General features: G+C 52.6%; 2 protein-coding genes across 3 annotated transcripts in view; one reads left to right on the top strand and one right to left on the bottom strand.

Annotated features, from left to right (window-relative positions):
- The window catches only part of Nphp4 (nephrocystin 4), a 90,671-nt gene extending 79,838 nt beyond the window's left edge, over nucleotides 1-10,833 (bottom strand). Inside the window, 2 exon segments of the mRNA XM_028883069.2 lie at nucleotides 3,864-4,044; nucleotides 10,745-10,833. Of these exon segments, the coding sequence (XP_028738902.1) occupies nucleotides 3,864-4,007 (144 nt within the window). The 5' untranslated portion in view covers nucleotides 4,008-4,044; nucleotides 10,745-10,833.
- A 287-nt stretch (nucleotides 10,834-11,120) lies between these two features.
- The window catches only part of Kcnab2 (potassium voltage-gated channel subfamily A regulatory beta subunit 2), an 87,134-nt gene continuing 74,680 nt past the window's right edge, over nucleotides 11,121-23,574 (top strand). For both annotated transcript variants that reach the window (XM_037203245.1, XM_028883072.2), the window contains exon 1: nucleotides 11,121-11,264. The gene's annotated coding sequence lies outside the window, so the exon portion shown is untranslated. The remainder of the gene's footprint in view (nucleotides 11,265-23,574) is intronic.

Below are 23,574 nucleotides of genomic sequence, written 5' to 3'. Positions count from 1 at the left end.
CTCTCAGCAGCTGTTTAAGAAGCCTTTTCAGTGGTCATCATCATCTCCTGAACTCAGCAAAATCCTAGGAACGGTCTGCACCATGGAGCCTGTGGAGCTGCAGCAGGCTGAGCAGGAGGCGGGGTGCACAGGAGCAACCCTGGCAGCCTCATGGAGCCCTGGGAGAGGCTGTGCTTGTGTCCCGACAGAAGGAACAGCCACGGAAAATGCACCCACCCACTCCCAGCAGAAAAGGCGGTGTGATTCAGGACCTGAAGAAGTGCCACAGTAAGGGGATCAGGGACGGGACAGCAGTTGGGAAAGAGTGGTCAGAGGTCACAGCTTCCATCCATGCAGGAAGGGCAAGGGGCAAGTCACAAGGTGGCTGGAGAGGAGAGGACAACTCAGGATCTGTGCTAATGGATGGGCCACACAGAGGTGTCCAGAGGCAGGACATGGCCTGTGAAGAAGCAGGAAGGAGAGAGACTGGCTACTTTAGCAGACACAGCCTTCCCCAGATCCAGCTGTGAATGCCACAGCCCTAGTGAATAACTAGTGGATAACTGGACATTTCCTGTGTAGAGCAAATGGGAGAAGTGGTGTTACCTGTAGGGACGAGCATGGCGGGGTGGGGCAGCACCACAGTCCTCTGCCTGCAGCCTCCTCACTGACCCTTCCCTCCAGCTCTTGCCTCCATCCTCTCCACATCTGCCCAGCCACTGCCCCCACATTGCAGGCCTCTGCTGACCACAACCACCCTGCCTCCCCGACCCTGCCTTGCATCTCCTGGAGTCTGCCCAGGACTCTGGTCCCAGCTGCAACGGGAGCTCAGCTCCCCACTCCATCCTCAGGATCCCACCAGGCCTGACACATGCAGGTGCTCAGTTCCACGCAGACATTCCCCATTCCTCCTTGTGTGTTTTTCCCGAGATTCCTAAGGAGGAAGCACTCGTTGCACGACTTTCTTTTCTAACAGAGTTGTGCAACGCTGTTCTGGTCCATGGTGGGCGCCATCAGCTACTGCCCGCACACATTCCCGTCCACCATTGCTCAGTCTGAGATATTTTCTAACTTCCCTGTGAGTTCTTCTTTGACCCATAGGTCATTTATATTGTGCTAATTTTCAGCTACTTGAGGATTTTCTAGGTTTACTGCAGTGGGTTTACAGTTCAAAACCACAGCAGTCAGGAAACACACTCCCTACGATTTTCCCAGATGCTGCACACCAGGGGTCAACATTCAAATGCACAATGCGCTGCAGGAGGGTCTTGGAGCCCGCACCTTTCTCTCCCTCCTCTGCCCATGTCGTTTTGGTGTCCAGGTCTTCACTGTGGCACAACACAGAGGCCTGGGTGCCACCTGCAGTGGCCTTCCAGCCTGGGAGTGGCTGGTCACCATCTGTGTCCCTTACCTCCGGCACCTCCCTGCACCCTCAACTCTCAGACACTCACTAGCATGGGCACAGCTGCCCTATGCAGACATGGCTTTACCTTCTCCCACTGACTCCCAACTTACCTGTTCTTTACGTCTAAATACACTATGCTGTAAACAATACATAATGGGACCTTAAATGTTAACTTTTGACCTGACTTTGAATCGGGAACTCCATTCACAAGAATTATTCTATACATATATATACATACATTAAAAATAATGTAAATATAGTCAGGCATGGTGGCTTAAGCCTGTATTCCCTCAAATTAAATACTCAAGAGGTTAAAGCAGGAGGATCTTAAGTCTGAGGCCAGCCTGAGCGACACAGTAAGGCCTTGTCTCAAAAAAGAATGAGAACAGGGCATGGTGGTACACGTCTTGAATCCCAGTACTTGGGAGGCAGAGGCAAAGGCAGGCAGATCTCTCTCTGTTCAAGGCCAGGTTGGTCCACAGAGAAACAGGACAGCTGGGGCTACATAGTGAGACTCTGTCACAAAAGAAAAGGAAAAAAAATCCTCATGTAACATGAACAATCTCTAAGACATGTTGTTTCTAAAATCATTTTTAAAACAAGGTACAGATTATATATATTTTATATATTACATATAAAACCATTTACATTTAAAGGAGGAAAAGGAGCCAGGTGTGGTAGCATGTACCTGTGTCTCAACTCAAGAACCTGAGGCAAAGGATCAGTAGTTTGAGGCCATTCTGGGCTACACAGTGAGACCTTGTCTTAATAATAATAATAATAATAATAATAATAATAATAATAATAGGAGCCAGCCAGGCAGTGGTGGCACACACCTTTAATCCCAGCACTCGGGAGGCAGAGGCAGGAGGATCTCTGTAAGTTCAAGGCCAGCCTGGGCTACCAAGTGAGTCCCAGGAAAGGCGCAAAGTTACACAGAGAAACCCTGTCTCAAAAAACCAAAATAATAATAATAATAATAATAATAATAATAACAACAATAACAGGAGCCAGAGAGATGGCTCAGTGGTTAAGAGCACTTAGTACTCTTACAGAGGCCCAGCACTCATACCAGGTGGCTCCCAAATGCCCATAATTCCAGTTCCAGGGGATCTGATGCCCTCTGCTGGCCTCCACAGGCACCTACACACAAATGGAGTACATAAACTCATACAGACATACATATACAAAATGAAAATACATACAGGTATATTTATTGTATTGTTTAAACCTTATGAAGTGTAAGACAGATGCCAGACGATCCTGGTGGTATCTAAGATAGAACATTGTTAGCCGGGTGGTGGTGGCGCACGCCTTTAATCCCAGCACTCGGGAGGCAGAGGCAGGCGGATCTTTGTGAGTTCGAGGCCAGCCTGGGCTACCAAGTGAGTTCCATGAAAGGCGCAAAGCTACACAGAGAAACCCTGTCTCGAAAAACCAAAAAAAAAAAAAAAAAAAGATAGAACATTGTTGATAATTCACTGTTTTTGTGTTTCTTGCAAATTTCAAATTCTGTAAAATTACTTTTCTCAAACCAAGGGTGGGGGGTGCTTTCCTTCATGAAACTTCTGGGAAAGAGAAGGCTGTCAACTCTCAGATAGGATGGCCAGAGCCAGCTCTGGCAGGGAGCAGTCCAGGGCCAGTGGGAAATAAGTAGTTCCAAGCAGCTGGCTTGCCTCACGCAGGTTCTGCTCGGCTTCTGTGAAATGAGAGTGATATTGGAGCCCCCCACAGGGCTGAGAGTGAGTAAATCAGCAGGAACAGCATGCTAAGAGGCACCGCCGGGGCACAGCAAACACCTTGGTACCTAACACTATAGCAAACACAGGAGGCACCCACCAGAGGGCTTGGAACTCTAACTGCTGACAACTAGCAGTTAAAAGTGTCGATCCTATCACAGCAGTGCAGACAACGGGCTTCCCAAGCAAAGAAACACTGCACCTTCCCCAGCAGGGCTGGCTCCCTGGACATCCCTGTAGGCCAAGTGTTCCAGAAGGACACAGACCACGCGAATGCCCTTTGAGCGGCTGCACGGCCACCCTAGCTCACACAGGCCCCCTGGACACTGAAAAGAGCACACAAGTGCAGAGATGTTGGCACAGGCCTTCAGGTTCACCTGGCTGGTGGCATCCAACACACAAGGCTTCCACAGTCAGGCAAAGCTGCTGCCCAGAGCAGCAGTCTCCCAAATGTAAACTGAAGGAGGAGCACACAGGGCCACACACAAGGCATCTTCCTATACCTTGGCTCAGAAACAACCCAGAAAGACTACCTGTGAGTCTGCACTGTGGCACTGTGGGTAGAAATGCTGACCCAAGGCCCCAGGTACTAACCGAGTGGCCAAATGCCATGTTTTGTACTGCCAAGTCCAAGGTAACAGGCACAGTGGTGCGACCCGGGGAGATAAGTGAAAATCAATGTTAATTTGAAGCCTCATCTCAGACAACAGCAATTGACAATCAACGGAAAATCTCATTACCTGCTTAATTAGTGGCCCATCAAGCCACTTCAGGACACACTGGAATGCTGTGGACTCCTTCCCAAGCTGGCGAGCTCTCTGTGGGTGGGGAGGGACGAGTGTGTTTTGGATGAAGGCTCTGTGCCAGTCATCCATGCTGCCCATCCAACCTCACTGGGGCCTCCAGGACTCTCTGCACCATCTGTAGTAAAATGAAAGCAACAGTGATCAGCCCAGTGCTCACCTGACTCTCCCGGAGGAGCCTCCGCCGCCAGAACCCCACACGTGGCAGCCCAGTCCCGCAAACCCCAATGCAGCTGCATTGCTGACCTGAACCAATGCCGCCAAGGAAATATGCCAATCAGACAGTTAGCCTGGGCTCAGTGGCTGGTTTAAGAAGGAGGCACGCAGGGCTACTTTGAACAGATATATAGGTTAAGCACTGGCCACAGTGAGTGGCAGAAGCCCTAGCCCTAAAACATTCAGGGAGTGTGAGCTAATGGGAGGCAGTGAGCTGCCAATCTCAGTCTCTGCTGGTTCTGCACAGAGGGAAATACAGGCCTGGGAACAGACATTGCCAAAGGCAACTTGGGAGCAGCTACCTTGAGACACGCATAGAAACGAAGGACAGAAGGAGCAGGAGGCAGGGCCAGTCAGTCCCGATGTTATCACTAGGACCCTAAGGCCACTCACCAGAAGGGCTGGGCTGTTTGGCAAGGTCTCTTGTTGCCCAGCCAGCATTGCCAGCTTCTTAGGATCTCACCCATCAGGTGTCACCCAAGCTTGTGAAGCCCGACAGGGTCACCACCATCCCTTGCTGTCTCTTCACGGGACAGATGGTGGTAAGAGGCCAGTTGTAGGCACTGCAATGCCAAGTGTGAGGAGAGCAGTGGGTGCGGCCTCTAAGAGCGGCCGGCCCTAACACCTCCACTGTTCTTGGTGGTTCCACCCTGGTGACATCTGCACTGGCGGGGCACAGGCCACAGTGGCAGCCCTGAAAGCTCTGTGGCCCCTGCCACATTTGTCCACTGGCGGGGCACAGGCCACAGTGGCAGCCCTGAAAGCTCTGTGTCTCCCTGCCACATTTGTCCACTGGTGGGGCACAGGCCACAGTGGCAGCCCTGAAAGCTCTGTGTCTCCCTGCCACGTTTGTCCACTGGTGGGGCACAGGCCACAGTGGCAGCCCTGAAAGCTCTGTGGCCCCCTGCCACGTCTGTCACCACAACAGTGGAAACACCAGTTTCACCAGAAAGAGAAAGGTCCTTGGCAGAGGCAGGGAAGCTATTAATTTCACCACATCTGGACTGCTGGGCACACGCAGCAAGACGGTGATGAAAAACACAGAGTAAAGCACGTTCCACGTCCGCTGCAAGCCACAGGCCGCTGGGCATCCCAGGGGAAAGCCTGCTGTGGCTGCTGCCTGCCCAGCCTGCTTTTCCATTAACACCACTTCAATGGAGAGATGGCTGCTAGACAGCCTCAGCTTCGGCAGACACTTCCTCAAACACGAACAAAGTGAACCCATCGCTTCAAGGAAAATTAGTAAGACTAAGGAGTTTTCAAACAAAAAACTGAGTTAGAAACATCTGTATCCTCCACTGCCAACCTGACTGCATCATACTTCAAGACCTGCCCTGAGCAGGACAGGGACAAGGTGGATGCCATCCTCAGGGAGTATGTATGTATATGAGTGATTTTTTTTTGTGTGTGTGTGTGTGTTCTGACAAACAAAGCTTGCCTGGATATCAGAGGGCAGAGCTAGCCACCAGTTAACCATGGAAGTTGGGCACTGGTGGCTCACGCCTTTAATCCCAACACTCAGGAGGCAGAGGCAGGAAGTAATAAGGCGAGTGGAGACAGGATCTCGTCCCTTTCGGTCGGAGGATCCAGAGAGGTAAGAAGTCACTGGTGGCTGCTCCTCTGCTTCTCTGAGCTTTCAGGTTATTTCTCCAATAGATAACTCTTGGTTTTTATTGATAAGACTAACTAGGTTCACGCTTCATATATGTGTAAATATGTGGAAGATCTATGAAACTCAGAGTACTAGCACATTCCAAGTGACCAATAGCCAGTGACCACAACAGTTCGAAACCCTGTGAGGAGAGATCCTGAGGCAAGAGCTAGTGTGTAAGAAGTCGGTTGGTGGGCAGGGCCTCCACGTAAAACAGTATGTGAGAAACTGTCCACACAGTACTTGCCTATTGTGTACAATGCACCGTGTCCCGTCCCAGCACCACGTAAGCCAGGCATGGTGACACGCACCTGTAACACCAATAACTGGGAGGCGGCAGGAGAGTCAACGCAAGTTCAAGGCCTGCCTGGTCTACAGTTAGTCCAGGCTAGCCAGAGCTAATATAAAGAGACCCTGTCTCAAAACAAACAACTACTGCTAGGGAGGAAGGGAAGCATCCAAGAGCAACACCCACCATGGGACCCTCCTCTTACCCAGTGGGGTTGGATTTCCTATAAGGCTTCAACCAAGACAGCAGATGAAGGAGGCACAAACGCCCAGAACAAACTGTCTCCTAGTAAGCCAAGGAAAACATTGGCACAAGCCCAAAGCCACCCTTGTTCCCAGCAATTTCAAAGTTTTTGTGTGTGATCATATAATCATGTTTATTGCTGCCATTTTAAAATTTACTAGTGTTTCTTAATGCTTCTGGGTTCTGACTTCTCATACAGTGAACACGGACAGACAGAAATCACATACACTAAAGTCTGTCTGGATCCTCATGAACTTCTTCTAAAGGTAAAAAATGAAGGGCTATTCTAAGGGGTCACCCCTCATGCTCAGGGGTGCATGAGGGAAGTGAAGGATAAGACTGTCAACCTGACCACACACACACACACCTCAGGCTACATCCTAGCCTCCCCTGGAACACACCTACAAACCAGGCACCCCTCAGTGGTCCAAAGCCACCCATGTGACTCTGCCTCCATGCGGATGTGGCAGCTACCAGGATGCCCTGCTTTCCCTGTTCTTTGTTAAAGGACCTAATTCCATGCACGAGGAGGGCTGCCCCAAGTCCAGCCAGAGGCCCGCAGTAGCTGTTCAAAGGGAAACCAGTGATGCCCCACACAGAGTCACAGGCAAAGTTTCCCCTGGGAGACTCAGTCTGGACTGGCACTCCTGCCCAGCCTAAAGCTGCCCAAGACTACCCAGCCCAGAATCCCAGGAGACACTCAGCTACCACAGGGAAATCCTAGTACAGAAGCAGGCCCAGGCAGACTAACAGAACCTGAAGACAGGAGATAGAAAGTGGTGCCCCCATATCCACTGGGGTGAATGACACAAGCCAACAAGGGTCCCTGGAAGCTCCTGCCCCTCCCTGAGTCAGATTTCCAGGCAAGCTGAGTAACCGTCTCCAACATTCACGCTGACCCCGGAGCCTGGGGACATGTGACTTTTCACGGCAAAGGGGATTCTGTACAGGAATGAGGAGTTCTGCGGGACATCCGGAGAGCCTGAAGAGTGCACGGATCCCTGAGAGACGGGGTCCCTGAGAGACGGGGACTTTTTAGGCTTAGAAAGAAGAGCAGGGGCCACGGCAAGGCCAAGGTCTCTAGAGGAAGGAAAGGCCAGGTACCAAGGAATACAGGAGCCTCCAGGAGCTAGAAATGACATCTTCAGCTGCGGTGCCCTGAAAACCTGCCCTCCCACACCCTGACCTCAGCCCAGTGAGACAGATTCTGGATGTCTGATTCTCAGAACTGGAAAAGAATCAGTTTGTTGGTCCAAGACACTGCACTGTGGCATCTGGTGACAGCAGCCACAGGAAGCTCACAGAGTTGCCCACTAGTGAAAGAGGCGTGACCAACAATCACTCCAGGGCCCTCTCCTACGGGAAGTGAGGGGCTCCTGGGTGGCCCTGGGCCCAGCCCCAGGCCTGCACAGCCCCATGTTACTCTGCTGGTCACAGCCCTTGCGGCCTAGCTTGTGGTGATTGCTTCCTGGCCAGCCCCTGGCAGAAGGGGCCTGTCCCTCCCATGGCAGCCATTCCACAGGAGAATTAGGAAAGTCACAAAGCCAAATGGTGCTGCAGTGGAGGGGAGCCTGAATGCTCTTTTTTCTGGAGAGATGCTATCCGCTGCTCTCCAGATCACACAGGCATTGTCTTATTGAGAACCCGTACCTGACAGCATTTCTGGGGAGGAGGTGACCCAAGCCCCACACAGGCCCTGGCCCTCCTCAGGCCAGCGTCCTCACCCCACAAGCCTTGAAAAGCCCTCCCTGCTGTCCCTATTGCTCGTCAGGTTCACACCGGAGATCTGAAAGGCCCTCTGTAGAAACATTATCCAGAGCTGAGCCGTCAATGCAGTCCTGAGAGACTGTGGGCTCCCTGAGTCAGCACTAGCCCTTGGCGAGAATCTGTCCTTAACTGAAAGAAACAGAACCTCCCTGGCAGAGAAGATAGCCTAAAGAGATACTTTGTAACCCCAAAGAAGTAAAATCTCCACAGGAATCTCATGCTGGAGGGAGGGAAGGTCAAAGCCTTGGTGCCAGGGAGAGGAGGAGCTTGGGAGGACTTGGCACAGGGTCTGACCACCCTTCAGGAGAGACTGGAGCAGAGACGGGAATTGGTCAGTGATGGACAGGACCACGCCCTGACCGGGACTGCTTAGTTACGAATACCTCCTGCCTTGTTTGTGCCTAAACTTCATGTTAGTAGTTCTAAGATGGACTCGGGGCACTGGGCCCTTTGTGGACTATTACTTTAACTGCATAAAGATGTGTTACATTTGTTAGTGCTGCATGTGTTTAATTGTGTAAAGATGTGCTGCATTTGTTTCCTGATTGGTCCAATAAAAAGCTGAACAGCCAATAGCTAGGCAGGAGAAGGATAGGTGGGGCTGGCAGGAGAGAGAACAAGTAGGAGGAGAAATCTAAGCTCAAAAGAAAGAGAAGAAGGAGAGAATGAGGGAGAGAAAGAGACATGCCTGGTGCCAGAAGCCAGGCAGCCGCCAGACAGACAGACACAGAACAGAACATACTGAAAGGTAAAAAGCCCTGAGGCAAAACACTGATGAAAAGAAACAGGTCAATTTAAGTTAAAAGAGCTAGCCAGAAATGAGCCTAAGCTAGGCCAAGCATTCATGACTGGGAGCGGGTTGGTGGCTCAAAAGAGAAAGCCTGGTACAGGACCCTTTTATGTGTTCCTCTCCACAATGTGGCCACACTGAATAAATCTCCTTTCTCTACTTTTCACGATTATTTGTCTCTTTAACCAGTGTACTGAAAACAGGTGGCAACTGGGATTGTGAGTGCCAGGCTCATACCCTACAAACTCTTGTAACAGAAAGGTCCCGAGGAAGGACCAAAGGGCCACTGGGAAGAATAAACATTAGAAAGAAAACTGGCCTGATTCCATCCTTTGAACCCAAGAAAAGGGACCATGGGCTCTCTAGAGAGCTTTGAACTCAAGAAAAGGGGGCCATGGGCTCTCTAGAGAGCTTTGAACTCAAGAAAAGGGGCCATGGGCTCTCTAGAGAGGACAGGAAGAAGCCTGAGCTGAGTCGGGCACCCATTCCCGGGGTACTGTTCCGACAACTGGAAGGCAGTATCATCACAGCCCACTTCCACATGAGGAGACGGGCTTAGACAGGCGACTTCACGGCTAATAGTGACTAACTCACACCCATGCCACTCTCCTCTTCCCACTCAGGAAGCCAAAGGAGACAGACAAGATGTCCAGAAGGGGGCATCGAGAGCCCTCCTGGTGGAGATGTCCAAAGATGAGGGCCAGGTTTTTTCTTCTCAACTTCAGCCAAGATCCTCACCTTCCCTGCCTGCTTCCAATCAACAAGACGAGAGCTTAGGATGAGGTCTTAGGGACTTCATTTCTGCAGATTTAATCAATAAATGTTTGCCAAACACACAGTGTATTCCAGAGGCAAAAAGACAAATGTCATCTCCAACAATATTAAACTGTAGTGATTCATTTATAGGTGACAGGAGAGGAAACCAGAGGCTGAAATTCCACAAATAGTGGTGCCAGGCTCAGGGAAGCCTGCTCCCCAGAAATGAAGACTTGGGGGGGGGGTGATGGAGGGCTTACCTGTAAGTTTGATTAAGGGGTGCCTGGCATGCCCTCATTCACCCTCTGCTATGGAACTAAAACGGGGATAATGAGGGAAAGAGACATGCCTCTTTCCACCAAAGCAGAAAATCTCGAAGATCCCTGGGTACTAACACTAGAACGGGATAGTGTTAGGATAGTGTGCGGCACAAGGCAGAATTATGGCCTGCGGAAGCTGCATGGCTGAGCGGTCAAGGAGACCAGGGTTGGAAAAGGGAGAGCTTGCCCATTCCCTAAACCTGCAAAGCCGGCTTCAGTGCAAACTTCCACGTGAGCCTCGAGCGCATCTCCCCGGACCAAGGCACACGGGGAATTGCATGGGTTGCAATTCCGAGCAATGAAAGAAGGGAGGTCGACCCTGCGCCCCGAGTGCTGGACATGGATAGGGCCAGAGGCCTCACAGTGCATCGAGGGCTGCAAGAACCTGATCGAGCTGCACGTACTAGGGCTGGGAAAGATGCACGCACACCAGGCCATGAGCATCTTCGAGGCTCTGGTGAGCACACCGCATCCGTTTGGGCCCCGGATTGCTGCGGGAACCGGGTCCGAAAACGGAGGACTAACCGAAGGAGACCCTGAAGTCCAACTTCTGCTGGCAACCGGGATGCACCAATAGTGACGCAAGGGGGAGACACCGAAACCCACGCGACCCAGGCCCAGCCCTGTGTTCCGTGCCGTGCCTTGCAAACACCAGATCGTTAGTAAGATGCAATATGTACAGCCCCACCCGGAACCCTGAGGTCTCTTCGAGCTCCGCTGCCACCCGCGCCTCTAAAACACGCAAACTTCCCCCGCACTTGGTTCAGTCCACCGCTGGCGTGTTACCTAGGAGACGGGCACCGGATCCACGCTTCCGAGGACGTCCCGCACCGTGGATCCAGAGACCGGGCAGCCGGTGCCCAGCGAAACCCAAGGTCTCGCGGGCTCAGCACAGGCCAAGGGGGGCGCCCAATCCGCCGCCACCCACGCGAGGAGCCCCGGCCTGAGGGACACGGCACACTCAGCCCAGGACCCGCCTCGCGTCACTTTCTTCGTCAAAGCCGCGCGGCCAATGAGAACCTGAGTCCAAGGACCCTGACTCCGCGCGCGCCAGCCAATCGGCGCGTCGGCGGGAGCAGCATGATTTGCATGGACTTCAATGGCCTCCGCCAATGAGACTGTGACTGGCGTGAGCCAGAGCCAATGATAGGCTGCTAGGGGCGTGGCCGCGGGCGTCCCACGAGGTAAAGATGCTGCGGGCGGAACCTGCGGGAGCTAGCGGGATTCGGGGGCGCTGAAGTCGCAAGGGCAGGGCGGGAAGGAAGATCCGGAACGGGGCGCGGGATCCGGAGCTGGAGGCCCCCAGGTGAGTGCAGCTGGGAGACCCCAGCGGGCACCTGCGAGGCCGCGCTGTCGCGGGTACCGCGGTCCCTCTCCATCTCCTCTTCCCCAGCCCTGCATCCCTGCCCCCGCCGCGGTTCTCACCTCCTCTCCAGCCTCCCCACCTCCTTCTCCACAGTCTCCCTGCCCCCACCCCTCTCTGCTTCCCTGTCATCCTGCCCCACCTTTCAACCGACATCCCAGACCCCAACCCCAAACTTCATCCCTGGCTCTACCCCTTCCCGCCCCGTATCCCCACCTCGCCCTTGCCTCCCTGCTTCCCATCCTCTCTCCCGGCCTCTGCGCACTCTTAGTAGCTGTCTTTTCCATCTCTCTCCTTGTTGCTCCTCTAGACTCATCCTTCGTCCTTGCTGCCTGCCGAGTGTCCCTTTCGTCTTGACCCCAGCTTCCCACACATTCTGCTCCTAGCCCCTTCGATCCCTGGCACCACCACCCCCCACCACCGCAATGCTCTGTTTTACAGTGCTCCTCAGCACCTTGACACTCCACTCGTTGCATCTACACCTTGCCCCCCCCCCGCCGCCCTGTCCCTAGACCTCTACCCAACCCTCAGCTTCTCCCCTATACCCAGGCCCTGGCAGTAAGCACATCCCCACCTCCCTACCTGCTGCTACTGCTGCTGCAGGATGCGGAGCCCAACTGCTGCACTGCTGCCTGCTGCCTGCTGCAGTATCTGCAGCAAGGTGTACCTGCCCACCTGCCCTCCCTCCCATATGCACACCCTGCCTGCTTCTCCTGGCACTTGTCCTGGGGTCTCCTGCAGGATGCCTCCCAGCACCCTTTGCTGCCTGCCTACGGGCCACCATCTATCTCCCTTCTCACCCATCCCCCCCCTTACTGCTCAGTCTCACTTTGTGATTCAGCATTTTTGGGGTTGATAACTTTCTTTGCTTACTGGTGTGGAAGGGACCTGTCTTAAAGGCAGGTGGTCTGGACTCCAAAGGTATGAGGGTCACATCAGAAACCATACTTGAGCTGCCCATTTGGAAAGGGGGCGGGAGCCAAGGACCCACCAGTGGAGGTTTGCCTCTTGCTCCGTTCCATTTGTCTGCCCTGTGTTGAACCACATCCAAGGGGAGGTGACATAAGTAATAGCTCTTGGAGAGATGGACTATTAGCATTTATGGAAATTAATACATCTCCATCGAAGAGCAGGAACACCAAGTTCAGGCCACAGCTGTCCCACTATCTGTCGCTTCAAGGTTTCTTCTTTCTTTGCAATTTCTCCTCCCCCTCAGAAACTCCAGCCCCCGACTCCCTTCAGTGCCAAGAATAAGCTTCCACTCTGTGCTTAAAGCGACACTCGGACCCAGCGTTGCAGGGTTTGGGGACCTGTGTGTGTGAAGAGTCCCATCGATCCACCTGCTTCTTTCTGGGCAGACGTGTGCTCTGCAGAGCCCAGCTAGTGTGGCCTCCTGCTTTTTTAGCGTGGAGTCCTCAAAGTGCACTTGACTTTTGAGGTCCTCTTGGTCATGTCCAGCCTGCAACCTCCCCAAGGGAAGCTGTTCAAGTCTACACCAGCTTTGTGCTGGGCTGTGGCAGGACCCTGTCTGGAAAGCAGCCTGGGGGAGATTCCCTTCTAAAACAGAGATTCACCCTTTTTGCCTCTTTGCCACACCAGGCAACAAATGTCTTGTGGGTGCCAGTCAGGATCTAGGTACTGAGCCAGGCAATGGGCAGAGAAAGGTGTTGTGGAAAAATGTGAAGCCCTTTTCATACGTTTCTAGAGTCCAAAATTTTGTGAGTGTGGATGTGGAGCCTGGATGAGGGACGTGTGTCTAAAAGCAGTCACCCATAGAAGATAGTGACACTCAGGACACATGCTATGAAGCCAGAGAGCCAAAAGTCCTGTGGCTGGCCCACTCAGGAAACGCCCTGCCCTTGGGCTGGCTTCTCCATCTTTTCATTCTTCACTCACGTCAAGTGATTGGGAGGAAATGACAGGCGCCATGTTGACGTGCAGCTTCTAGGAAGGGCCTTGTGTTTGTGGGCACTCGGCATGGCAACTGGGCACATGGGAAGGACAGCCTCTGCTGGTCTTGCAGTGCTGGGCAATGTGTTTCCGTGTCTGAGGACACTGGCTGGAAGGGACGTATGTTTGAACCTCGGTTAAATTCTCCGTAGTTTTTTGTCACCAAAGGCCCAGAGCCAGAGTGTTGTTGTAGACTTGAGTAAGGAGACAGAGCAGCAGCTGTTACAGGCAACATCTGGAAAGGTGGACTAGAAGTATCCAGGCAGAGACACCGTGCCTCCCTCCACCATGTCTCCCAGCAGCCAGGAAGTCTCCCTCACCTTGTAGGGATGAAGACTCTAAGGTTACAAGAGTCGTGACCACCCACCAGCCAGCCGTCTCCTGCCCCAGAACAGAGATTCATTTTTTTCAAGGCCGACAGAGGCAGTGATGGAGTGGGGCAGACCACATGCTCGACACTTACCTGAACCTAGTTCACACCATGGCTGTTCAAGCTGGAAGAAACCAGCACCCCAAGGACACAATGGCTGCCCTTTGGGAAGGCCACTGGTGAGGTATCACTGACCTTTCTAGAAGCTCTTATGGTGTGTCAGAATCACAGAACCATCTCTCAGGAACAGGGGGAGAGATCACTGACCACAACAAATTCTCAGGAACTCCAGTCAGCCCAACCTGGAAAAGTTCCAGCACAAGGTGCTGTTGTTCATCCCCATGTGTTTAGAGGGGGAGGCAGGAAGCTGGCTGGGGCCCTGGGTGCGATGAGGGGGGAAGAGAGTCCTCACTGGAACTGTACTGCTCACCTTACTTCACATCCGAGTCTTGGGAATAACTCTGTGGAACAGGCTTATTAACCTACAGAGGAAACTGAGGCATAGAGTGGCCAGGAGACACACCCTGGCCTCCCAGCTAGTGAAGAACCTTGTTCTGCCAGGACTGGGTAGCAAATACCCACTGTATGATCCTGCCAAGCTCCAGCAAATGTCAGAAACCCTCACTTCGGTGGGATGAATCTCCCCAGATGTCCAGGAGGTCTAAGGTCCCAAGAGATATGGTACCTGCACTGGATATGGCTGTCTTTGGAGTGGGTCTATCAGGAGTTAGGTCCTTGATGTCACTGGGGTGAGCTCTTTTGGCTCGTCCAGTGCCAAGGAAAAAAAAAAAAAAAAACCAGAGAGCACACTGAGTCAGGTGGGAGCCCTTCTGTCTCCATCCCTTCTCTATGAGTTCGGCCTGAGCTCTGCTCTGAGCAGCTCCCAGGCCTCTGCATCCTCCACCACATGCTGGTGAGCTCCTCAAGGGCTGGCGCTCAGAATACACTGGCCACCCTGGGTGTGTCCTGCACCAAGACATCTCAGTTCCTAAACTCATCCCCTTGCTGGATGGGGTCTTAACAGACCTCCCCCTGCTCTGCCAAATGGTGTGTGGTTAGTGCCCAGAGATCTGGGGGTTAGCTCTGTGGGGTTGTGACTGTCTTACCCAGTTTAGCATGCCTCTCTTGAGCTTCCTCATATACGTAATCAGTCTCCTCTCTTTCCAGCATGCAGGAACCTGCAAGTTGGCTAGGTCCAGGTAGATGGGATTGGGAAAAGGGAGACCGTGAAGAAAGGATGGAGACCACGCCCCTTACTTCTCACCTGCAATCCGGCCGTAGCTAGGACAGTTTTCCTTACTGTGGTCTCACTGAGCAGTTAGGATCCATCACCCAGTGGCTGAAAGGCACACGTCTTGGTCTCTTTTCAGTTGCTATAACAAGATACTTGTAACTAGGTAATTTACAAAGGACAGAGGTTGGCAGTCTTCTGCAAATTCACCAACAAATGTGCCCACTTTCTGGATTCTAAGTCCCAATAGTTTTCTTCTCCCCTCCCCCTCTGTCTCCTTTCTCCACACATTGGCTGAACCTCTAAGTCCATTTGCCCTGGAATAGTCTTCCTTCCTCTCTCTCCCCTTCTCCCCATCCAAATCCCAGTAAAATTATCTTTGTTCTGTCTGGAAAAGAAATAAGAAAAGAAACAATAATGCAAGTTTATTTGGCTCAGCGTCCTGAGGGCTGTAGAATCCAAGAGCACTCGTTTAGTAAAAGGGCTGCATCGTAGCCTGGCATGGGGCATGGCATCATAGCCTGGCATAGGGTGTGGTATCATAGCCTGGCATAGGTCATGGTATCAAAAGGCAAGCAAGCATATGTCGGCTCAGGTCTCTCCACTTTATCAAGCTCCACCAGCCCTGTCATGGGGTCCTACCCCAATGCCATCATCTGACCCCGATTGCCTCCCAATCACCCACCTCCACAAACCAACAAAGGTGTCAGAGTCTGAATGAGAATGCCCCCACCCCAGGCTCGCGTTTTCAACACTGGGACCTTTAAGAGATAGGAACTAGCTGGCAAAAGTGGGTTGCTAGGGGCAAGCCTTTGAAAGCACATGCCTTCCCTGCTGTGATGGACTGGAGCTCTAGACTGTGAGCCGTATTAAGTCTCCCCTTCAATAGGTTGTTTTTGTTGAGTATTTGGGTCTCTTGACTCAGAAGTCACGAATGTCCTAAGAATGTGAGGTCTAAAGACACCAGCAACCGTCCCAGCTCTCCCCAGTGAATGAGCCACTCCCTGGTCCCTGGTTACTGTGGTCTTACCCTCAGGGCCCCTCTGGGTCCAGCCTTGGTACTTCACTTCAGTGGAGACTTGGTTTCCAGCCTCTGGCTGTCTTCCCAGTATAATTCATGTCTCCCTCCTTCTGATGTGGTAGACGACCCCTCAAGAGCACACCTAGGACATTCCTGATACAATGTCAGGAGAGTGTCAATCAGTGTCAGCGCCTCCCACTTCCAGGCCAAGTCTGAGCCTCAAGCACAGCACTTTCTGGAACCCAATATAGTTCCCAAGAACAAAAGTAAAGTAACTCAGACCCTGAGACAGCTGGGAGAGCCCAGCAGACTGATTCCTAGGTCGAGGGGGAAGGGAACAAGAGTACCTGTTGCCCTGGTCTCTCTTTCCTCAGAGATGGAGGGCCAGCGAACCTGCCCACATCTGTGTGCCTGTCTGAACCTCGCAGTCCTTGGGCAGAGGGGCTGTAGATGCCACTCCTTAAGGCACTGTGGCTTGTTTTCACCCCTCTCCCTTCTCAGCAATTTCATGATCCTTCATCAAGATCAGACCTTGGTACCCACAAGCTGTCAAACAGCCCAGGGCACGAGGATCTAGAACTCTGCCTAGGATCCCAGCCATCCTGACTGGCAGTGGCAGTGGGGGCTCCCCAGAAGGAGTTCCCTTCCCGCCCCTTCTCAGCGTTGGAGGGCTGGGATAACTAGAATGTGTGGACAAGGAGATTACCATGAATCTACTCGTCAGAAGAAAAAAGAGTTTAAAGCATTATTTTAAACCTATAAATACCATCAATACGTAATGCCCTTACCAACAGACATTGAGGGCCTGACCGGAGCAAGACCTAGCCAGCTCTGCCTCTGGGGCCAAGAGTCAGGATGGAGACTCAGTGACCATGAGTCTGAACAGAGAAGACCCTGCTGATGGAGAGGAGAGATGGGCAGGGACATTGATGCAGACCTTGAAGACAGGCAGGGTTGTAATAAGCAGAGGTAGGAAGCAACTGTCTGGAAGGACCCCTTCGGGGTAAGGCCATGGAGGATGGGTCACTGGAACAGCTGAACCATGGTGAGAATGTAGAAGGATCTAGGCAGGCGTGTGAACATGGATAAAAAGGATGGATAGAAAGTTACTGAGGTAGCCGGGCGGTGGTGGCGCACGCCTTTAATCCCAGTACTCGGGAGGCAGAGCCAGGCGGATCTCTGTGAGTTCGAGGCCAGCCTGGGCTACCAAGTGAGCTCCAGGAAAGGCGCAAAGCTATGCAGAGAAACCCTGTCTCGAAAAAACCAAAAAAAAAAAAAAAAAAAAAAAAGTTACTGAGGTGTTCCTTGGAACTAGACAGTGGTGGGGAGAACAGAGGGAACCCAGGAGCCCACAAACTCTTCCTGCTGGGTCCCTGTGGACTGTAAAGACCTTAAGAAGCAGGCCAGAGAGGGACTCCCAGATAGAAGGGCCGGACTGGGTCGTGGCCTTGCAGTTTGTGCTCGGGAGCATTGAGAAAGTAGTGCTGAGACTTGGAATAGACAGCCAGTCACCCCAGCCCAACGATAGCCCTGGTCACCTGGCAGTTAATTCTGAGAGAGGGAGAGAGAGAAAGAGAACACACCCAGGGTATGAAGGCTGCATTTAAGTAGGGGAGGTGAAGGGGAAACCTGCATTATTCCATAGTCTGGAGAAGAAAGGAAAAGGTAGGGGTAGGGCCAGGTATGTGACGGACAAACAGACTGAGTTGAGAGAGGTGTAGAGTCCTGTGCAGAAGTGGCCTGGAGTTTCGAGCAGCCGCCCAGGTGCCAGGCTCCTCCCTGAAGGCCGTTGTCTCTCTGGCGTGCATCCTAAAGTGTCTGAACTGGTGTGTGGTGGGATCGGAACCCAGATCCCAGCACTCAGGCTGACCCTATGCACACCGCTGCCTGGAGGGTTCTAGATTTTGACGGCGGGGAAAAAAGAGAAGGCAGGTGAGGAAGAGCCGGGCTCGTGAAGTGACAGTCTGCACACAGCAAAGTCACATTTCTGTCCAGCACCCATCCATGCCTCAGCCTTGTGTCTGGCCTCTTACAGACGATTTCCGTCGAGTGTTCTTCTGTTTCTTAACTTGCTGTGGTGCTTCAGAGGACACTCTGGAACTATGTGGTCGTGAGACATCCATTCAGCCTCCAGTGGCCCTGCTTCATGCAGCCACAGAGCAGCGAACGTGGACTGTGGGACATCCCAGGAGAGCCAAGTCATGGGTGCCCCTATTGGGTTGGCAGAGCCTGGGTTCTGAGCAAACCACACAGACTGAGGATCCCCCATGGAGCTGGGTGGACCCTATCATTCACAGTTTTCAGAAACCTAGATCTAGGGGCGCCAACCCCATGCTTTGAGAAATACTTCCTAGTTATTTTGGTCTGTTGGTGAACTTCCCTAGCTCTACTTTTCCTTAAAGCTACATGACACTCGAGGGAATATTTTCTGATGGTTGAAAGCTCCGGGGGAAGGGCATTCATTCGCCACGGTTTCATTAATTCTCAGTAACGTGCAAAGCCCACATTCTACTGGAATGGGCCACTAGCTTTCATCAGCTTTGAATCTAAAAGTGTGCCTGTGTCCTGATGGCAGAGCTGAGCAAGAAGCTGTTGCTGGTTCCCCAGGCATCCTGGCAGGGAGTTTGCACAGGGGTGCTGTTGGTCCAGTGCCTGGGCAGAGCTGTGTAGAGGGACTGACTGGTCACCATATACAGGACTGGTTCCTGCTGTTCCCGACTGCACCCTGGCTATCCATGCCCTGTGTCTCCCCTTCTCTGTCCCTCTCCTCTCCTGCCTGTGCTTACCCCCTGGGGGTATTGCCTTTCCCTGGCAATGAGTAGAGGGTATCTTTAGTCACTCAGGCCAAGAGGTGTTCAGGTGTCATGGACAGGAGTCTCGGGGCCATCTTGTCCCCTTTCTTTGGAGGATGCAGTGCCTAGAGCAGGGTTGCAGATCCCAGCTCTTCCCGAGAGGACACAGGTGTACTTTACTCCTCACAGGACAGCAGGCGTGAGCCTCCTTGTTTACATCCTGCTGTTTGAGAGGCAGAGGCTGCCTCTGGGGACCTCGGTGCCTACGCTGAGGCACCCAGGGGCTCTGGGGATGCTGCTGTGCCTTCTCCTCATCCTGACAGTTTGAGAATGACCATGAGAGCACCCGGGCCAACTCCTATGGGGCATGGACACTGTCTCACTGGTCCATGTAACAGTCACAGCCGGTCTGAGTGGCCGCCGTCCAGAGGAAACTGGCTTAACCAGAAAGGGCTTTGTCGAATGGAGGCTGACCCCCTGGGACCTGATGTTGGCCTGGGGAGCTGTGGTGGTGTGCAAGGCATGCTGCCTTCACCCACTTCTGCTCTGTGGTGAGGGTTCTGACTGGGAATGTCACTCTTCACGGGAACCATCCATTGATGGTTGCTCCCCTCAGGAACCCTGACAGTGGGGGAAGGAACTTCTGACCAGAGGACCGAGGGCTCCATGGGCCACCATGGAGATGTCTGCTGTTCAGGGGACATGGTGGCACCGTGTCTCTGGTGGAATGAGGAAAGCAGAGGTGAGCTAGGCCTGAAATCCATGGCCAGGAGGTGACATTGAGACTAGAGGAGACAATACAGGTTGTTGGGACTCATTGGGAAAGTGCTTGTCCTTCTAGTTACCAAACATCTTGGGTCCCAAACATCTTTAAAAAAAAAATGTCCAGCCTCCTGTGGCTGAGATGGTCCTCTTCCTTAGTGTGTGAGAGAAGATGCCTGGCCAGGGTCACCTCACCTCAAAGCCCCAAGCACTGCCCCTGAGCCCACAGCACCCTCAGGGAAGGTCACAGGCCCTAAGCTGTCTATAATGACCACCCTCTCCAGACACCCACACAGGACCCATGTCTCACTTACACCAGAAGGTTCTGGCAAAGCCCAGTGGGTGCTGCAGGTGGGGGATGCTGTGGGAAGGGTTTCACCCCACCCTGTGGCAGCTGATAACCATGGTAACTGTAGAGAGCTTCTGGGGTGTCCCAGCCACCTGCTGGATTGTATGGGTGCCCAGCCCAGGTCTGGCCAGGCCCCAGGGTACACCATGTGGAGCAGTGGGAGGTAGGGGGAGCCCTAAGCCAGGGGACCCTCCTCGCAGCTCTTGGCAGGACAGGAGAGCACCTGTCCCCCGATTCAGCGGTTCCAGCTCTTTGTTCCATGTTAGAGCTAAGGTCCTGGACTCCTGTGACCAGTGGCCTGCGGCTCCCTCCAGACTCTTCACCTCCGCGATGCCTGTAAGTTAGCCTCTTCCTTTTAAGGAGAGGAAAACGGAGGCTGAAGCAGAATCCTATGTATTGATAGAGCTGGGGTCGCCAGGCTCCTGACCCAGCACCCTGTGTGGAGCTGGCATGGGGCAAGAGGCAGACATGGGTGGGTGATCCTCTTCCACTACTCCTGGACAGAAGTCAGACCTGTGCTAGACCCTCCCCAGAAACCTATTCTGCGCAGCAGATAAGTCCGTGCCTCCCTTCCAGGTTCCATTCTCTAGGGAGTGGTTCATGCATGATAGTGAGTGTCATTGGCACAAGAGGCAGACCGCTATGCAGCAGGCACCACGTCCCTGTGACCAGGGACACACTAACCAGACCCAGCAGGCACTACGTCCCTGTGGCCAGGGACACACTAACCAGACCCAGCAGGCACTACGTCCCTGTGGCCAGGGACACACTAACCAGACCCAGCAGGCACCACGTCCCTGTGGCCAAGCACTAACCAGACCCAGGCTGATTTCACAGACTTTAAAAAGCCCAGATTCCCTGGGCGTCTCCCAGTCCCCCTCTGACCCAAGTGTTGCTGCCCCTGGTTATGGACAGAGCTGAGCTTGGGGACAGGTCACAGCCCTGTGATGGCTCTCTGTCTTGTCTCCTCTACCCTGAGGAGATGACTTGAAATGTGTCTGTCCCCTGAAGAAGCCTCAGGACAAAAACCTCCACCTTGGTGATCCTCCAGGATCTCATCCTCCCAGGCTAGCCCTGGCAGGCAGAAAGAGACCTTCACAGCCATCGAGGGCCAGAGACTTGGACGATACTAACCATTGTGTTGAAGAACTTTTCCCAAGGTTTCTTCCCACTTCCCAGGGCACAGTCTTGCCTAGAGCACTCTGAGCCACAGGAGGCACCAAGGTGTGGCTAGAGATGACATGAGACAGGGACACATCCCTGAGACAAGGAGGCTTCAGACACAGTGCCTGCACTCGGAAGTTGTCCTGAAGCTGGCATCTCGGTCTGATGGTGTCAGTGTGGTTGGGTTGACCCTGCAGTGTCCACATTATTCTGCCAAAGCAGGACAGGGCTCGTATTTTTATAGTAGAGACATTTAACTGTGCAGCTCTGAGTCTCACTCTGCAGAAGCTATCCCAGGGCATCCAGACCAAGTGTTCCCAGGAGACAGGCAGAGGAGGCCAAATAGCTCCCAGCAAGCCTGGGTCGAGAGGGATGGACAGCTGAACATTTGCCCTCACTGGAGGAAGAGCCCCAGCTGACCCTGAGAGCTAAGGACAATGACTGTGCCAATTACTGCCATCCGTATTGTGGTCACTCATTTAGATTGGCAGCTGGCCTTCGCTGTGCGTTAGCTCTTGAGAGGTTTAACGGCTCAATACCTTACATGTACTTACTGTTAACCCTCTGGCTACCCCCACCTATTCAGCCCCCGGTGGGATTGTCTTCACATCACAGGTGAGAACTGGTCCTAGACCTAGGCCTTGCCTGAGCCACACAGTTAGCAAAGGACAGAGTTCTTTGGTGGCGGACTCCTCCAAGCCTACCAAGGGTGACCATTACAACCTATGGTCCATATGCAGCCCCGTATAGCTGTGACTGCATCACAACATAGAACCATAAATTTACTTAAAACATCATTAGGATATTATTGTTTTGCATTTTTTATAATTCTATTGGGGGTTCTGAGACATGAACTTTATATATGACAAGGCCATGTCCCAGTATCATGTAAAATAAACGTCTGTATGCTCTTGTGACCACAGACTAGGTTGGACACCCACTTGATAGACGCCCCAAGGGCTACCCGCAGCCAGGCAGGTGCTCACTCACTCATGACCTCGTTCGTGGGCCAGTGGCACCACAATGCTTAGAAGCAGTGGCGTGACATGGAGACCCCCAGATGGCTGCCCGTGCTTGTTCATATCTTCCAGGCAAGAGGTTTCTGTGGGGTTCCCCAGCCTGCCTGAGGGGATCTTTCTTTCTCTCCTTCACACGTGGACACTCAGACCTCCACCAGAAAGTGAGGTGTGGTCACTGGTCATCCTCACCTATCTGCTTGCACCCCCTGCAAACACCTAGGTACCCCTGTGCCTTCACCCTACACCATAACACAAATGGTCCCAAACAAGGAACCGGTCTTGAGTGGCCACGTTCCTCCCTTCTGCTTTTCTAAAAGTCACTAGACATTCTCTCTCTCTCTCTCTCTCTCTCTCTCTCTCTCTCTCTCTCTCTCTCAGAAAAGGTCTCTCACTTTGTAGCTGTGACTAGCCTGGAAATCACTATGTAGAACAGGCTGGGCTTGAACTCACAGAGATCTACCTGCCCCTGCCTCCTTAATACTGAGATTAGAGTGTGCACCACTGTGCCTGACTTAGACATTACGCCCTTCATCTTTGTTCTTCTAAATGAGGCTGTGGCGAACATTCATGGACAACGCACTGTTTCCCTTTGGCTGGATAGGATAAGGTCACATAAGCAGGGTTCGGGGATCTAGGCTTCAGACCTGTGTTGTCCAATAACTTGCCCAAATATGCCCTGTGTCCACGCAAGAACTTCACCACAGTGTTCCCTGTTAATTATGTGCTGTTGAAGACGACACCCCACGGTTTTCTTTCTCGTCTACTTTTACTCATCGGGGCTTTAATGGACGGGGCGGAGTGCAGCTGGCTTTCAGATTGCTGGTGGAGACTACATGTGCAAGGAATTAATCTTTCATGCTTCGGTCACGTGATGGTGCTGAGAGGGTAATCCTCTTTGAAACCGTTTGTTATTTATTCGTACTGTCCCCTGAGAGCAGGGATGAGCCTGGCGTGCCGGGCTGGCACACGGGAATACCTGGAGAGCAGAACCCTCCAGCAAACCTCCCTCTCCCACCGAGTGGGCAGCAGTGGGAAGCTGGGGCCGTATCGCTCCAGACCCCAGTGTGGTCTTCTCCCACAGAAGGCTGTTTCTTGGCCTCCTTACGACCTATTATGGGTGGAAGGGCTTAAAAGTCAGGGTGTTCCTGCTCCCCATCCACACTTCTGTTTCAGCTGTTCTGGTTACCTCAGCCTAAAAATATTAAAAGGAAAATATTAGAAATAAACAATTAGTAACTCTTAAGTAACATTTTAGGGTATATTTTTAATTGTTATTTTATTATTGCTAATCTGTTAGTGTGCCTAATTTTTCAATTATGTTTTACTGTGATCAGAGTTGTTTGGAGGAAAAATCTTGGTACGACTTGAGATTTCAGACATGGGGGCATTTGGAACCCCGTGGATGAGGAGAGCTAGACATATTTCCTAGTGACACAATCAACGTAGCCCAAAATAGCTGTATTTCTTCTCTCATCATGCAGGAGGGCTGAAATCCAAAGTCTGCATGTGGGCAGAACTGTGCCCTTTGGCAGTCTGGGGACAGGGGATCTTCTTCTGGGTGTCCTTCCTGGTTCTGGTAGCTGCTGCGGCCTGTG

This window comes from Peromyscus leucopus, chromosome 2 (assembly GCF_004664715.2).
Source record: "Peromyscus leucopus breed LL Stock chromosome 2, UCI_PerLeu_2.1, whole genome shotgun sequence".
Lineage (NCBI taxonomy): Eukaryota > Metazoa > Chordata > Mammalia > Rodentia > Cricetidae > Peromyscus > Peromyscus leucopus.
The sequence above is the reverse complement of the archived record's forward strand: the minus strand, read 5'-3'. Positions and strand labels throughout refer to the sequence as shown.